Source organism: Micropterus dolomieu, linkage group LG23 (assembly GCF_021292245.1).
Source record: "Micropterus dolomieu isolate WLL.071019.BEF.003 ecotype Adirondacks linkage group LG23, ASM2129224v1, whole genome shotgun sequence".
NCBI lineage: Eukaryota > Metazoa > Chordata > Actinopteri > Centrarchiformes > Centrarchidae > Micropterus > Micropterus dolomieu.
In genome coordinates, this window is record NC_060172.1 from 26400101 (window position 1) to 26418851 (window position 18751).

The following is an 18751-nucleotide window of genomic DNA, read 5'->3' on the forward strand; positions in this document are numbered from 1 at the left end:
ACAACTTCCGGTAACCTCGAGGGCTGAACCACTTTACATATTATTTAGGGGGGGGGGGGGTTAAATGTAGTATATTAAAAATAAGTAGTGTAATCGAATGTATTGCTCACTAGACATAGATAAATAAATAAAGACTGCCAACTTAAAATGTACTGTAAAATATATTTGGAAGAGATTATCCGATTCGTCCCTCTCCTATCATAGAACTAATTTGATGTAGTAGGATTTTTAAACACCCCTCTGGAAGGTTTTTCGTTGATTCTGCGAGAGGCATTTGTTATAGTCGACTACTGTCGCATGTGGTTGGGGTATGATTGTGTTTTAGTAAACCTCCATTTGTTTTTATAAGAACATTGGAAATGGAAAGCGGTTTGTTCTGCATTACAAAAAAAAGATAGTTCTATTCTCCCCCAGTGAGAAGTGTTTAAACGGAGCAAGAAAGAATCCGCATGCGTAGCTATAGCAGTTTATTTTCATTCATGAGATAGGGATGAATGAAAACGACAATGCCCATAATTATTGCACGAATTGCCTCTAGTGGACGACAATAACAAACGTTCCGTTTACTCCGTGAGGGTGAATACACCACTTAAATCAAATACACTACGATGAAAAATTGTTGTTTTATGGGACTGTTTTCTGCAGAATTTGATATTTGTGCATTTACCCTAGGGAATCCCCCGAGGAGATGGATTAGCATCACCTTATTATTTGTCAGGTGACAATTTAGTCCTATGGATGAATAAGTCATTTCTAATGTTGTTTATGAGATGATTTTTGACTTAAGTGTCAAGCCTGCTGATTTGTCAACTGTAAGTTGAGTAGGTCTATGTAGAAAAAAATAAATCTACATAGTTTCAAGACCATTTCTGTGTGTCTCACCAAAGAGGCATATCTTGTCACCAGTCTTTCTACAAATTAAATAGACATGTGCATTTATTCATGAGTCATCGCAGAAGCATTTTTTTTTTCAGTTTTGTCCTTCACTGTGTTATATCATTAATCATCAAACTGGATAACTAATGATTACCTAACATGTAGTGGTCACTGACTCACACTAGAAATGAATCATAGCTGCCTGGAATCATCCTGATGTTTTTGCACATGTCTCAAAGATGTAATAAAAATAATAATAATACATTTTATATATACGTGCCTTTCAGAACACTTAAGGTCACCTCACAAAACATAATAAACCAACAATATTGGTACAGGGGAGCGAGGAGAGATGTTTCACACATTGGATTTAATTTAGCCTAGTAATTTGATAGAAGGAAACACATCACACATGACTGTGAAATATCAATAAATAATTGATATCTGTTGGAGCAGGGTAATAGTCCTTACCAAATGCAGACAGACAATATTAGGAATTACAGTATGAATGTCTGTGTTCAAATGACACCTTCAACCTTGGAGACAAAAAAGGACAGAGCATCTGGAGTTACAAGAATGACCTTCATAAGCACCAATGGTTCTCTTAGAGGCCCCAAAAACAACAACACTTGTTATATGTCATTCCAACATATTTCATTCAAACCCAGCTAGGCACACGCTGTATGTATATATTATTATTCTATATTGGCTGTAAAATAAAGTAAAAAAAAACACCTTCACATTGAGCTAATAATTACCCCATGTAGATACAAATTACCTGGGTATCACCCAAGCAACAGGGCACAGATTGCTTGGCAGCACCAGACAATGTACACATGCACAGTTAACAATGTTAAATTTGTATTATTTTGAGAGGATCACTGCATAGGTGAATACAAGATCATCCTTATTCCATTGACAACTCCTACAGAATAATCCTGCACTATAGCATCAGAATATCAGATGTCAGAATGTATCATATGGGCTAACACAGCACAGTTTCTCATATTAATGAAAGTTGAATTCTTCTAAACTGCATGCAGCCAATGACAAAACAAGCTACTTACTAATGAAATTCATATCTGAACACTAATGACTTGCAGTTTATTGTATATTATATATTTATATGCGTGTATCCCTTACTTTCCCTGCTATTTTCACACTTTGTCTGTAGAGAGTGTGAAAAAGGCTTTTATAAAATACGATTTGAGATATATATTTGCTCGACAACAACAAAAAGTTGGAAAACAAGTGAAAAGCTCTTCTTAAAGCATAATACATGATTTGAAAATGGATTTTTCAGTGCTGTGGTGATCCTTCACGTTACGTTTTGAATATCCGTAAAGGGACTCCACTGACCAAAGTACTAATATCTTCTGGGAAAACGAGACTTGTATTTCAGCTCTAAAATGAAAGTGGACACAGATCCGTGCTTGAATCAGTATTGTGCACACTCTTTCCAGTATGTTCTTTGAACTCTCTGCTCGCCTGTGAATGGCTGTTCAGTGAAGGTGCCCCCATTGTACATTTCAATCTTTGTCCCACTGTACATTGAAAGCCTTTATTCACATACAGCGCAATGAACGTTTCAGTTAGAGCTAGGGAATATGTGTGGTCAGCCCATTCTCCCCTCATCCAGCTCAAAAGACATGATAACATCCAGCAACGGGCTCCACTTGAAAATATAGTTATGCAGATTGCTTCCTCTGATATTTTTCCAGCTTTGGATAAGGAAGACTCTCCAAAGGTAAGCTCCACCAGAACAGGAGAACAAATTAAATATCATGTCAAGTTGATTAAGTCTGAGATTGTTTTCCTTTTTAATAATATATACGTTTCATGATTCATTCTTGGATTAGGATCAGAGTTTAGATCTTACTTGTGAGAATTGTGTCTCATTGAATGTAACTTAATGTTTTAGTGAATATGAGAAAGCGCTGGTCATTTACAGTGTCATGCAGCATCTGTTCTCATGTAATAGCATATAAACCACACATGATGATTATAACTCAAACATTTTATCTTTTCAAAAAATACATACTGAAAAATTACACTAACGGTCATGCCAGATTCTGACATGTAATATCAGATGATGAAACACTGAGAATGCTATTGTATGATATTTAATGTATATTTAAAGGGGATTTCTAGGTCAATATTTAAATCTAGATAATGTTTTAAAGTTATACATGTACAAATATATCTGGTTTCATGCACCTGCTTCCTTGGTAAAACATTTCTTCCCCTGGCACCCTGGTGCAGGGTGTATGAGCAACCACTTCAGTTTGATTGTGATTCAGTTATTGATCAAAACATTCTGCCTTACTCCTGTGAATAGTCTTTCAACTATTGTGTTTCCACAGAAATGGGAGACTGGTCCATTCTTGGCCGCTTCCTAACGGAGGTGCAAAACCATTCCACAGTCATTGGCAAGATATGGCTGACAATGCTGCTCATCTTCCGCATCTTGCTTGTGGCCCTGGTGGGGGACGCTGTCTACAGTGATGAGCAGTCCAAGTTTACCTGCAACACCCTACAGCCTGGATGCAATAACGTCTGCTATGACACCTTTGCTCCTGTCTCACACTTGCGGTTTTGGGTCTTTCAGATCGTTCTTGTCTCCACACCTTCTATCTTCTACATTGTCTACGTCTTGCAAAAAATCACCAAGAATGAAAATGTAGAGGTTAAGAAGGTTGAAGTAGTACCCAGGTCCCCACCTGCAAATTTGGACAAATGTATTGGAGGAGATAAAGAGACAACTTTGGAAGCCGGCAATCCTTATAACACAACCTATAACAATGAGGACTGGAGCTTACTGGAGGGTGTGTGTGAAGAGAAGAGCCAGCTGGAAGAGGAATTGAAAGAGGTAGAAAAGGACCCAACCCAGCTCTCCAGCCAAGTTCTACTTATCTACATCATACATGTTTTGCTGCGCTCCATCATGGAGATAATCTTCCTTATTGGGCAGTACTACCTATTTGGATTTGAAGTTCCCCACCTCTTCCGCTGTGAGACTTACCCCTGTCCAAACAGAACTGACTGCTTTGTGTCTCGAGCAACAGAGAAGACCATCTTTCTCAACTTCATGTTCAGTGTAAGTCTAGGTTGCTTCATCCTGAACATTGTGGAGTTGCATTATCTAGGCTGGATTTATATTTTCAGAGTTTTGTTCTCTGCATGCTGTACATGCTGTCAGTCAGATAGAGGCCCGGTGCAGCAGGTGGAATTATATGCCAACAACAACCCACTGTTGCTTGAGCTCAAACACTCTTTACGTGGCAGGGTTGTTCTGCAGACCACCTCTACCATGTCCCGGGACAATAGCAGCGGTGTCGCAAACCAGGCCCCGGCCATCTCCTTTGAAACAGACTCTACATTGGAGTGCACTTCAAAGAGAAATCCAGATGAGAAGGAACGCACCAAGACTAGACTGCACAATATGGCCAAAATAGGAAGAGGCAAAAAGTCATGGCTGTAAACAATTTCAAAACCAAATTTTTCTTTTGTGTTATATATATATATATATATACATTTTTCCATTCATCACTGCGCTTGTATATCTAAAAACTCATTGAAATTGAAATATTTTCAGGGTGGACTAGTTTAAGTAATGAAGTTAATGATTATTAAAATGATTCATGATTTTACAATTTAAGAGAGAAACTGTGACAGATTGTATTTGTTTTTAGCCTCAGAAGATCTCAGCAGTGCAAGAGTTCTTTACATTAATAAGTTTTTAATTTTTAATGCTTTGGAGATGTTGCATTGTTGCAGTTTGTTCACCGTTCTTGGTTTATTAGGTGTTCCAAGAGAAGCACTGATTAATGTAGTGCAGCATTTTCTGAAATGAAACCAATGTTTTTGCTGTGACTCATTCATATCTACACTAATTCCTACAGGATCCTTTATAAATAGACAGATGATGTGTTTATACATCAGCGGCTTCATACTTAGTTAGCCTGTTAAGTAAGTCTATATGTTGGACCGATTCTCATTGTTTTGTACATCTAAATGGTGCTGCAAAAAAAGCCAAATTTAAAGAAAGTCGGTGGAGTGTAACCCATACAGTATGCTACATGTGCTCACTGCAGGACAAAATGCTTGATTTTTCTTGATGTGGTCAGATATGTCTGATAAAAAATCTTCTTACATGACAGTTATATCTCATAATATATCCTTAAGAGCTTACATTTCAGAATTACAGTTTGAGCTGAAATGGTACTCATATGTGCAAAAGTCTCAAATGTATGAACTAGGGGTAGCACCAAACAAATACAAAGATTTATTAGAACATTTATGATCAAATTTTAACTCAGCGTCCCTTACATACATCCAAATGAAGACGTGGTTGGGCGCTGAGTTCCAAGATGAGGCAAAAGTGGAATACCTGGGAGTGTTTACTTGCCCCTGTGTATACCTGCACATTCAGTGTTCAAATAAGTAAGTAAAAATACCAGGAGAGGTCACTGCTGTCCGGTTTACACAGGTGCTGGCTTCAGGTACTATTGGAATTTCTACACTACAAGCATTGTAGCCCCAGATAGGATTTGAAAGGGCTAATTTTGGCACATTTTGTCCATTATGTAACATATGAAGATGCATTGCATGAAAGCAGTTTAAGTAAAAGGTGGTGAAAGTATTCTTGCAATAATTATTTGTTTTTGTGGTGTTTTTCTGTTCCTTTAATTTCAACAGGTTCTATTTTTCATACGTAAATATATATAGGCTATTCATTCATGAATACTTAATGCCCGTTTTTTAATTAAAAACACAAATACGGTATTGGTTGTGTGCTAGGCCGTTTATTAACGATCTTACTACCTCTAAATCGGAGTTTACGACAAGCAATTGAAGGCATCACAAGTACATATCTCGTACCTACTGTCAATTACGAGGAAGAAAATGTTGAAAACTTCAAGCAAGACAACAACGCGGTTATTTGCGGGCAATTACAGGTAGGTCAGTGTCATATCTGCTACTAGCGTTTACTTTGCGGTATTTTATATTAGTGACATTTTACGCTGTCTACTGAAAGTGTTCCGTAAGGCCACCGGTGCTAGAGAATGAGGGCAAAGCAGCTTAAAGGGAGTACATTATGGCCAAGCTTTGGACTAATCGCAGCGACAACCTAGCTATAGAGTACCTTGTGTGCAGTAACTTCAGAAAAGCTAAAAGTCAAGAATGTTTTCTAATTTCTTGTGAAAAGTTACCACGAGAATATTCACAGAATTGAAAGTGTAAATGCTTTCAGCTATTTCAAACCCGAACTGACCTCAGGGGATGTGATTAAGTGTGGATTAGGTGCGAATATACTGTTTATGGGTTCACACAGGATATGTGTGTGAAAGGCATGCATCTTCGGTTGAGAATCTTATGCACACATGTTCAGATGTGCGGCATCACTTTAATGGTGATGCTGAGCGCTTGGTTGCGAGACAGATAAGGTCAAATCTCTTCCAAACAGTTTCTGTATGTAGGGCAAGCTCAGATATATTGTGCTATAGACATGTTTCAGTATGCAGGACTGAGAGAATAACTCCCAAATCTAGAGTATGTTAATGTTTGTACGCCATTTCCATGTTGCAATGCATGGAAGGTGATGTCACACACAGTGTTGGCTACTTCTGATTTGAATTATTTTGATTGTCTGTTGATACTTTGGATGAAAAAACAGTCTGATTAAATAATAATTTTGCTAAGGGTGATGTACAGTATTTGATAAAAAATATGATAAGATGTAGGAAAAATGTTGTAAAATTCAATTATAGGCTCATCAGTCCTGCCATACACCAGCTGAGTATAGCTGGACTGTTAACCTACTGATGTGCCTTCTTTGACTTGTGGGAATATATTCATAGAGATAAAGAGATTTATATTACAATTATATATATATATATATGTATATATATATATATATATATATATACATATATATACGAGAGTTGAAAAAGGGGCCAAACATGGATAGCATCATAGGAATAATTTACTGTATCTTCCAGCTTCTGTCATCATATTGTATGTGCGCTTACAGATGTGCATAATTAAACAATATTGGCCAGTATTGCCAGTTTCCTAGTCAGGCTCTGATTGCCAAACTAAATTAGACAGTTCTGTTAAGCTCTCAGAAAATATTTTCTTTATTTTCTTCTCTTTTTCTTTTTCCCTACAGATGACATCATAGGTCCTGTTGTGTCTCTGAAGTACTTTTATGAGATCTTCTCATAATTATTTATATCAAGCCGTCCTTTTCTCGCTGTAAACAATTCCAACTGGTTAAAGACTGCAGAAAAGTTTGAGCATGTTTCACCTAATTAAGAAAGACAAGGATAAGGAAAAGGACTTGGGCAAGAAGGATAAGAAAGAGAAGAAAGAGAAGAAAGAGAAGAAAGAGCGTATGTCCCAGGCAGAGTTAAAGAGCCTGGAAGAGATGAGCATACGTAGAGGCTTCTTCAACCTCAATCGAGGGAGCTCTAAGAGGGATCCTAGGAGTAAGTTGGAGATCTCTAGTCCCATCCCAATTATGGTGGCTAGCAACACGGAGCTCAGCCTGACAGACTTGGAGGCTGAGCGCCTTCACAACACCCTGGTGCAGGACGTGGGGCCACTGAGTGCAAGTACCTCTGGTGAAAACATAAAGGGAAATGAACTGGAACATCATCGCACCTCTGTAAAGGAGAGAGCAGCTAAGTTTGGGGAATTGGCCACATTGAATTCCGTGGTAGGCCAGAAGCACGTATCTTTTTCCCTGAAGAGTAAAGAGGACAATGCTGTGGAGGCTTCAGATCTTTCTGGGCAGAACTGCACTACATCTTCACCGAAGTTCCACCACAAACCAAAAGGCACCAACATGGTTCACATTCCTGAGGTAATGGAGAAGACCTTCCCTGGTGCAGACCTACAGTTGCCTATGCTTGTTGCGCCACCAATACCAGATCCGAGAGAGCTTGAGCTGCAGCGGCGCAACACTGGGGATTTTGGCTTCTCTTTGCGGAGGACCACCATGCTGGATAGGCAGCCTGATGGGGGAGTGTGTCGGCGTGTGGTACACTTTGCCGAACCTGGTGCTGGGACCAAGGACCGGGCTCTGGGCTTGGCGCCAGGAGACAGGCTGGTGGAAATCAATGGGGTAAATGTGGAGAACAAGAGCAGGGATGAGATTGTGGAGATGATCCGTCAGTCTGGAGAGACAGTCCGGCTTAAGGTGCAGACGATTTTGGAACTGAGTGAGTTGAACCGCAGCTGGCTGAGGACCACTCAGGGCCTGCACAAAGAAGCCTTGGATGTAAGTAGTACTGTTGAATGATTTTCATCCTACTGAGTGAATAGATTATAACTTGCAAACACAAATAGCACATTTTCTGGTTAATTTTCTTCATTGCCTAATTTTATACATTTAAGTGGTTACATCTCAACAATCTGCTTTTTTTGTTGGCTATAATGTCACTTTGGATGTCGGGACAATTTCAGACTTTTGAAAATTATTCTCCATATTTGCATTTCAATGGGAAACAGGTTGTGTTCTTCTGGTCCTTGGTTATTTGGTTATTTATATACAGTGTATAGTTGCATGTGTTATTAAATTCATGTATGGGGTAAAATTTATCATCACCTAAAATAATTTTTTCTCACTGTGGTATTTCCACAGTGAGGTTTGGCACCCATGTATAGTGGATTAAAGATGTCTGGATCATGGGTGGAACTGTAATGACAATGGTAATGTGCCTTTGTGCTTGTATGTATGGGGGAGTGTGTGTATGTTTTGAAAGAGAGAATGTGTTTTGGTGTATATATAATCCCCCCTCCCTCCCCCCCTCCGAGTCCTTTGACACCAAACAATAGGACGCTGAAGGAAACAACGGCCCAAACGCCACCACAGACCATGGCCATATGGTCTTGTAAGACTTGGCTGGCAGCCCATTCAGTTCTTTTCGCTCAGATAATCATGTGCAACAAGTAAAGGAGCATCAAGTTAAGCTCTTCATTAAGTGGCACAACAAACACCTGAATTTGAGCTTTCTTCAGTTTTGTGGTAGTAGAGTTTAGACAGTGGGGGAGATAAACTTTGGTTAATGTTAGGGCTGGGCAGTATGCTGTTATTTGTGATACATCAGTCATGTTTTCACTGCACTTTTACATTTTTCTAAAATTTCTTCCAATGTGTAGATGTAGATTTAATTCTGTAATCACAAAATTAGAACAAAATGAAACAGACTGTTTTGATTGAAAGCCCCAGCATACTAGTTACATTTTAAGGATACATGTAAATAGAATGTCACACGCAAGAAAATATCACATGATACGATGGTATTTTGTCCTATTGAACTGCCCCATATTAATTACATTATAGTGTGTGTATTGATTCTGATAACATAAAATAGAAGAATATGTAGACGAGACAGATGTTTCAATCAGTTAAATTAATTCCTTTTGACACCACCACATTGGGCCAGTTGTCAGATACAGATTTATTCATTTATTCGGATTTATAATAGCAGACTGACTTACTAACTCACTAATATATAAAGTGTTTGAGTAATGACTAGGATTGTCGCCATTCTTTCGCAGCACATCAGGGTTGAGACCTGGGTCAGATTTGCTCAGCATGGTGTGAAAACTCAGTACTTAACCCATATTGTGGGGCTGTACTTGGCTTGTTGCTGTGGCATTTTAATAAGATATAAAAGGTGTACTGTACAAGGCTGGTGTGTACAAAGTTGAGACATTACAGCAGTGACAGCAGATAAGCTAACAATGCAAGTGCCATTTCGTGAAGCTCACTTGTTTTTTGCCTTTGTTACCAGGAAATCACATATGTTCTTCTGATGACACTTGCCCCCCCCCACACTCCCCATAGAGTAACAATTAAGGAGGCAAGCTTTTTATTTTATAATATTAAGTTTAACAGAAATGGTGTATCACAATTGGAGTGTGCACTGTAAAACAGCAGGTGTGAACTTCATATGTGCGGATCTGTGTCTCACATTGTCTTTCTCCCTCCATCTAATACTTTTATCCATGTAATCATGAGCTTGAATTACATGGGACTGTTGGGATGAGTGTGTACACAGCCAGATATACCATTCATTTGCTTGATTTGGTCCTACATTGGGCCGATCTTGATGATCATCACAGGACAGACCATTTTAAAGAGCAGAAAATGTGCATGTGAGCGTGACCTAGAACCAACAGCACTATTTATAGTTGGTTATAATAAGATGTGGATTCTGGATCTAGAGCTCCGCAACACAGTTAGAACCACAAATGATGCATGAGCATATTTTGCATGTTGGCTGAATGTAGTTAAAGGTTAGTAAAATAGTTTCACATTTTGGGAAATATGCTTATTCACTTTCTTTCCCAGTGTTAGATGAGCCGTTCGATACCACTCTCATATCCAGCCACTAAAAGTGAAGATACAGCCAGGAGGCTTTTAGCTTAGCTAAACATGAACACTGGAAGCAGGAGGAAACAGTTAGCCTGGCTCTGTCCAAAGGCCTGCCGCCTAATTGCTAATAAAGTAACTAATGAACACAGTGGATCTCTATCTGTGTTGTTGTATCCATATCTCGTTGTGGTTTTACCATATGGGCTTCTTTGCTGGGTGCAGTGACTCCCTGGAGTCTTGTCATCACTGTCAGGTTGCAAGGAATCTGTGTAACTGTAGGACTGTAGTAAGAATACAGTAAGGAGCCAGTTGTTGAACAAACATTCAGGTTTGGTATCAGTTGAACATCTGCTCTGCCTCTGTCTGCTGTCTCTTTCAGTTTTATCATTGCTGTATATGGTTTCTTGTTACAGTATCATCAGATGGTTTGCTTTAAGATGCATAACACACCCTCCACCTTTACACACAAATCTGAAAAATACAGGAATCTACTCACCAATTGCATTGTCTCTGGCACTAAATGAAAATAATCTCAAACAATTGCTATTTGTTATTCAAATGGACAGTAGTAGATCACCTCTCAAGAGAAAGAAAGAACTACTCCTACATTTATTCTGGGCCTAAATTAAATTATTTCATCTCTAGGCCAAGTATGCACAGCTGAGCACATGAACCTTTTGTCCATTGGGTGGCAGCCACTGTCCACACGAAATGAGGCCAGAACAACTATTCTTCTTTGGTTTTATTTCCAAAGCGTTCCATGTCTTTCCGAAAGCATTGTAGGCTCTGGGTTTCAGGCCAGTTGACCCGTGTAAAAAAAGAGTTTGAACTATTGTTTGAAAACTTAAAACAGGATTTGAAACTTTCTAGCAAAGATGTGAATGTCTTTAGTGATCACACTCAGAATTTATGCAACGTTACGAACATTTGGCCTCAGACTTTCTGAATATGCACAGAGGGGAGAGATTTAAAGAATTCAAAACAACCAAAACCAGTCTGGGTTGAATCTAAAGGAGGATGGTCTAATCCTGTGTGTCTGAACAAGGTGCAAAGTTAGTGATCATACCAAATGTCTGTTCAGTTTGTAGAAGGGAATTGTGTAAGTGGGGCTGTGATACCCTGTGTCTGCTTATTGTTGTCCCACAGACATTCTGAAGGGAGGGGCACTATTAAACAATTTGCAGTTTTCCAGCTGGTTGAGGTTTCAGTTGGTGAGAGGCATTATGAAACAGAGTTGCTATGCCATTTTCCAGAGGGGACTCACAAAAAGTCATTGGTGCCAAAATGTGAACTGGTTAGTGTCTTCATGAACACCACATGGCACTTAGTTGTACACCTGAGTCTATTTAGCAGTGCTGAAATGACATTTGCTTGATACCTTTTACTCCCATATTTAATAATTAAATAAAAAATATAAATTTAAATATGGTAGCATAACAAGAAACAGGAAAAGCAGAGCCACGTGATATTTCAATAAAATCCCCAATCAAACATTGCAGGAGCTTATTTAACCTGTTTACATTTAATAAAACTGAAGACCAGCGTGGCCCATGGCTGACCTGATGTTGCCGAATGTTTCATCTAATATCCCTGCATCACTTATCTCTCAACCCATACATTTCCTGTCTTTCTGCAGTCCAGACACAGTTTCGTCATTAGAAAATTAGCAAATGGTGTAATCTTCTCCCCAAGCTGCCCATTTAAATCACATCATCCCCCTTTCTAGTGGGAGGCGATGCTACAGAGGCAGAGTATTAGCACAGGCGTGGATTAGAAAGAGGTGGGGCTTCCAAAGATAAAGCTGTTTGGTTCATGATAGAGGCTATAGTTGTGTAATTTCTCCTTACCCCCATTCTTTACATGCATACAATATTTAATGTGCAATACTTTTTTGCCGTGGCAGTACAGTGACACAAGTTGCAGACATTGACCTATCAGCTGAAATGAGTAACTGACTATTTTGACTGCATTTGACATACTAAGGCACACATACTTGAAATTCTTGGGTGTGTGACTGATACCATGTCTGTCAGCCAATGAGACATACACATTTATCAAACACACCCTTATCTTATCAGACATAAGCAAGAGCTATTTTAATTGAGCACCATGATTTGTGTTATGATGCTTTTAGTGTCTCTACTAACAAATAATACAGGATATATTGTTCATATTATGCGTTACTGTTTTATGGAAATCATTAATGTGTGCTGTCACAACAGTGTCCAGTTTCAGTATTTGCAAATCAATTCTGCCCCCCGCCCCCAACACAGGAACCACAGGTGAGATCCCACCTGAGTTTAAATTTGATGCTCCTAAATCATGCCCATGTGACCTACTTTCAGAAAGAAGTTCTGCTTTTCAGGCCTATTTACTATTACTGAGTAAAATCTGGGTCACATCCTGGAATTTTGAGAGGACTGAGTGTGATGTCCCATTCATTTCTGTTCTTAGTTTCCAGAGCATGGCCACTGGTCAGATGTCATGAATTCTGCTTGCTTTTTTTTGGAATACACTGCATGGAGATCGTCCATCAATAACTGAAACACTTTCATTTCAGGGATTTTGTCCTTCTGTCTTCAGATTGTCATAGCTTGTCTGTGCCTGGTTTGTCTGTTCTCCTGGTCAGCGCTGCATTTTCTACCAGGGCTAAAACCCAGATTATGAAAAAAATTGAAGACATTGTTGTGGACAAACCAAGAATCTATTTTTCATTTCATGTTTTCAATCATATTCAATATAATTATATTATTAGATTAAGTGGTAATAAACTCTAGTTAACACTACACAACAATTTGCAACACGATTCACACAGATTTCATAGTATTGAAGGATTTAACTGGGACAGAATCAGCAGTGTTTATGGTGTATAGAGTCCTTAATCTTTGGTCCGCACTATGTGTAGACAAACAGCCGACATGATGCTGTGTCCCAGTAACTGACTCTGGGGATTAGCAAACTGTGCTAGATAGACAAGCTAGGCTGGGTGTTTGGCTGTTGCTGAGTGTTAATATGTAAACCTGATTTCACCATGAGGAAGAAGGAAGTAGTAGTAGTAGTAGGAAGGCTCTATTTTTGCACACAATTAAAATAGGAATTTTAAATTTATTTATAAATAATTCTGGATGAATTAGTTAAATTGCTATCACTGTGTACATTGTATATAAGCACTGGCTATTTGATAATGGAATCTGTTCATGTGTTTATGAAGAGAAAAAGAACGTGCCAAGATTAGATTAGTTTATCCCTGCCCAGCCAAGCCTGTTGCTACACTTCCGTGTTTTCCTTGTGTGGCTACGCTCCATGGATCCAATGAGCTGAATACCTACCTCCAGGCGAGTCACCGTCACATGTGTTTTTTTACCCAACTGGTTTTACAGCAATGCAGTGTTGACAGAGCTTTCACGTCAAGCAATGTCTTGAAACATTTTGTTTTGAGCAGTATAAGATAGCTATAAAATCCTAACTGACCGGTCTGTATTTCATTTTATAATGTTGATTTACAGTACAGATAAACATGTAATGAGTGTTGTTATTTGTTGTATACATGGGCTTGGGACATGCAAACACTGCTTGGGGTTACATTCTTGTTAAGGTTTGTCACCGAACAATACAAGATCTCAGATTTAGGTCAGTAGTGTGCCTACGCAGACCCCTCTGTGAAATAGAGAAATTGATTCATAAGTTTATAGCTCCCCCTTGTGGTGTAAAAGGCATGCTGAGGAACATGCTTTCCACTCAAATATTAAATACATGGTGTGGCCTTAGATAATACGCCTATATTTAGGTTCTTTGCATGTCTTTCTCAGTGTGTGCACTACTGTAGTTGCACAGAGAGAATATTTTCACTATTACATGGCTCACCTTATAGTGAATGAACAGGTTTCTTGTTTCAAAGGCAGATAATAGTGTGTGCATTTGAATGTTTGTTTATCTCCTGATGAGGGAGCCCACCTCACTGATTCCCTGTCACCATGGGGGAGTGAGTGGCTGGGAGAAGTGGCTGTGTTAATTGATGTGGTTCTACAAATTCTATTTATAGCCCCTCTGTATTTCCGCAGCTGTCCCTCTTCTCCCTGCCGAGCTCCTCTCACGTTACCCCCCCACACACACACTCCTCAGACCACAGCTTTACTGTGCTGTTCTGACTGTGACCCCGCCCTCGAGGTTGCCCTCCCACTCACTCAGGACTAGTGAGTGTGTGCCATTTGCAGACCCAGGTCCTACCCTGCCTCAGCCCTGACTTCCCTGCTCCAGCGACAGAGCGAAGATTGGAAGGTTAACCAGACCTAGAGAGAAGGTAATGGGCTCGGGCCTCTGGTGGACTGTGTGTGTGTGGGTGTACATGCTCTGCTTAGCAATTCCATTTGGGCTCTTATGGCGCCTCAGAATGGCCTCCTTTGCTGCTGTAACTATTTATAGGAGTGGACTCAGAGATGGTGACACATGTTGCTGCCTAACTCATTTTCAGTGTGTCTCCTCAATGAGAAAAAACACCCCTTTTTTTTTTGTTTAAACTGTTAATAAAAAGTTGTGATAGGCATTTAACAAATTTGACCAAGGTGCTTGTTTGCCTGGTTATCAACTGTAGTGACGGGTTTGTTTGATTCCTTTGTCAATTGACCATTATTTTGCTCGCTGTTTTTTCATTAGTCATATGTTTTCTGATAGATTTTTGTGTCATCAATACAAATGAAATAAATAGCAGTGTATGTAATTGTTTTGAGTGAGGGCCACATATTCATAAAAAACACCACTGCCGATGATTCTGAGTACTGTTAGTCTTTATCGTAGTGTGTAGGTCTTGTTAGAGCGTCATCTTCATGTTTTCCACTTGTCTCTTGTAGTGTGAACACAGCAAACCATTTCATTATGTTGTTCATGTGTTCTGTCCTCAGTTCTGCATGGTCCCACTGCCCTGTTGCGTGCAGAGTTCACAGAATCCCACCGCTTACCCCTAAATTCCCATTCTTCATCGCTCTGCACAGTACATCCTCCTCTCCTCGGCTGTGTCCTTTTCCCCCCTCTTGTCATTCCATACACTTACTCTCCACATCTCCCAGCTTGTTCCATCACTTCTGGCCTATCATCATGGCGTACAAATCACGCTTTTCATTCTGGGAACAAAAGGGAAGTCTCGCTTTTCTGTGGTTTTTACCTTTCAGTTCATATCCGCATGCTGTCGCTTGTTAAATTTGTGAAATGTTCACTTGTGTTGATATAGAAAAGTTGTGGTCTGAATGTGTGGTTTGATCTTTTTTTGTGTTGCTTCCTCTTGTTTAGGTTAAAGTTGAGAACAAGCCAGATGTAAGTGTTTTTTTCACCTGCATGCTTCTGGGCATTAGTTAACATGATGCCAAATGTTTTGTGTGCTGTGGTACAAGATAACAGAAAACTATTTGGCTACTAATGAAGATCACGACCTTCTGCAAGCTAAAGTGAATTTCCTTTACTTTTGTCATGGGAAGTTAGCTAGCAATGTGTTTTGGAACAGGTGATGGCAAGTACAGTTCTTAATCATTAATTAACTCTATGCTGATTCGTCTTGATGTTTATTATTCTAGGGGACAACTACTGTTTCGATAACATGACTGAAGCATAAAGGACATTTTCTAGCAATTTAGTCTCTTCATTGTCAACACTGAGCATCACTTGGCCCACATAGATTATTTTCTATCAGTCTTAAAAGTGCCCTGTGGAGTTTTCATGTGAACAAGTTATGTTTACATTCAGTGTTTCTCCCTTGAATGCATGGTATGCATCCATGAGGAGTTATGTGTTGAGTGCATTTAAAACATTTTGCCAGTAGGTTACAAAGTTAGCATTGAATGAGTGTTGAATCAAATGGCCTGATTGAGTGTGGGTTTTGAGATAAACACATGGAAATTCACTAGCTGATCAGTTTATGGATAATACTTTATACAGAGTTTGTGAGCCCCGAACATGCTGTTGAAATCTTTGATCGTTATCTGTGTCGACCATGGGAGTAATCTACACTATTGTCTGCATTGCTCTGTTTGTATCCAGTCTGATGTAGATAGTAGTCAGCCTCAGGCAGTCACTAAACCTGGTCTAGACACAGGAAGTGGTCTACAGTCAACTGCACCAACAGCTGAAGAGTCCAATAGTAATATAACCATGGGCGGTCCAGACACTACGAAGGAGGAGCAGAGTTCCAGTGGTAAAAAGGTGGTGAGGGTGGTGAGAAGAGTTGTAAGACGTGTGGTTCCTCCAGGTACAGAAGAGCAGAAACACCCCGCTATTTCTGAGTCTGCTAGGGCTGCCTCTGCTGACTCTGTGCTCAAAACTACCAAAGCTGCAGGTGAGGACAAGGATGATATCTCCACGGGCCTGACCAGCCTAATGGGCAGAGGTAGAACCAAGGAACACCGACCTCGCATCCGCACTCAGGACCGCAAAGAGGACATAAAAGAAGAGGGGAAGCAGGAGGAGGAGAAAGGAAAAGTGGAGGAGGAGGAAACAGAGGAGGGCACATCCTCATCTGTGCCCACTACTACATCCCCAAACCCTGCACCACCAAAGTCGAACCCCCTCACCCCTCCAGCTGGGTTCATCTCCGCACCCAAACCTGACCCTTTGGCCCCTCCCGCTGGTTTCATCCCTGTCCCCAAACAGAATCTGTTGACTCCTCCGCCTGGTTTCATCCCTGCCAGAAAATCCAGCCCAGTGCCTCCAAAACAGAATCCCCTGGCAAGACCTCCAGGTTTTATCCCTGTCCCAAAGACCGACCCCCTGGCTCCTCCTACAGGGTTCATCCCAAAGCCTCGTCCAGTTGCTGTAAAGAAACCGGAGGTACAGAGTGAAAAGAAAGTGCATGTTTGCTACTTAACCTCTGGGTGGAGCATGCTGTGTGGTAACAAACCAACCTCCTCGTAATGATTACCTTGAAAGACATCTTCAACTTGAGCACATTTTCGTCTGGTTATGGATCATCAGGACCTTTTCTAATAACTTGCTTTAAAATTAGGCTACATCTCATCTCTGTGATTAACAAAAATCTCAAAACTTTTTATAGTTTCTCCAAAAGTTGCGCTTGATGTCTGACAAAAATGAGCCTTGATATAATGAAGCAGCCCTGAATAAGTGAAGGGAAGCAGGGTTCCTGTACCAGCTCATGATCAGACTTCATTAGTGGGTATAAGGGTGTACTCATGGCCTGCACTCTGGTCGTTTGGTCAGTTGGAGTTGTCTATGCGCACTGAGCTGTGACTCATTACTGTCACTTTCTGCAGGCATTGACGTAGTGCTCTGTAGATGCTGCAGACCACTGAGGCAGGGGCTTTGAGGATCTTTTTCGAATGCGTTTTAAAGAAAAAGGAATTACAATATGAATTCAAATAATTTCCTTATAGAGTAAAGTAATCAGCTGTTCTTGTCAATTAAACCTTCAAATAGCTGACCGGAAAACCATTCCATTGACTATGTATTGCCATGTGCAGCTTGGAGCTGGTGCTTGGATGATTAAATTCAGCTTCAGCTAAACTTTTAAAATTGGTGCTTATATAGTGTCTTTGACATTTGGTCTGTCAGCAGGCTATCTGGAAATGTTATCAACAAATCAGCTTAATATTTGGCGATGGAGTGAGGGATTTGATTTTTGGAGATATGCACCTGTTTTTTTGCTGAGAGATATTGTGTTTTAACCTGCTCTAGGGAGAGATTTAGTTCTCAAATATTAAGGGCAGGATCAAGATGTCAGCTGAATGTAGAAATGTATTTGTGACTAACTATTGTGTGAGGTTTGTGTTGTCTTTTCTTTTTCTGCTCTCACTGGAGCTACATATGCTCAAAACTTCCAACACAATATCTACACAGAAACACAGAAATATAAAAACGGTAAAAGTGGTAGAGACAAAAAATTAATAATGATAGTAATATTAATGATAATAATCATAGGACTAATAATAATAGTAGCAGCGGGTGTCAAGCAGGAACATGGGGCCAGCAGGAAGCCCACAACCACAGATCCAGACTTTACAGCTCCGGGCCAGAAACACCTGCAGAAAGCAATAAGAGAGAGGAGAGGGGTGAGAAAGCACACAACTATGGAAGAGGGAAGAAGTTGAGTTAGTACTATGCATTAATGGGATAAGAATGCATACAGATGGGGAGGAAGAGGAGGACAGAAGAGCTCAGTGCATCATGGGAAATCCCTCTGCAGTCTAGGCCAATAGCAGCATAACTAAGGGATGGTTCAGGCATCACCTGTGTCACCCCTAACTATAAGCTTTATCAGAGAGGAAAGTGTTAAGCCTATTCTTAAATGTGGAGATGGTGTCTGCCTCCCGAACTAGGACCTGATTCCACAGGAGAGGAGCTTAGCTATTACCTTTAGATACAACTAAACTATCCTAATAAGTTTATTACCTTTAGACTTTGTATGAAAGTTTGTTGAATTCTATCTTTGAGCATATTACATTACAGAGAAAAAGTAGAATTAAAACTATTATTGCAATGGCCCTACTT

General features: G+C 39.9%; 2 protein-coding genes across 2 annotated transcripts in view; both read left to right on the plus strand.

Annotated features, from left to right (window-relative positions):
* The first annotated feature begins 3241 nt into the window (after positions 1-3241).
* On the plus strand, positions 3242-4357 carry LOC123963566 (gap junction delta-2 protein). The gene has a single exon (XM_046040493.1). It carries the CDS (start codon positions 3242-3244, stop codon positions 4355-4357), a length of 1116 nt encoding a protein of 371 aa, XP_045896449.1.
* Positions 4358-5791: 1434 nt separating this feature from the next.
* The window catches only part of LOC123963873 (unconventional myosin-XVIIIa-like), a 65313-nt gene continuing 52353 nt past the window's right edge, over positions 5792-18751 (plus strand). Inside the window, exons 1-2 of the mRNA XM_046040961.1 lie at positions 5792-5834; positions 7049-8161. Of these exons, the coding sequence (XP_045896917.1) occupies positions 7178-8161 (984 nt within the window). The 5' untranslated portion in view covers positions 5792-5834; positions 7049-7177. The remainder of the gene's footprint in view (positions 5835-7048; positions 8162-18751) is intronic.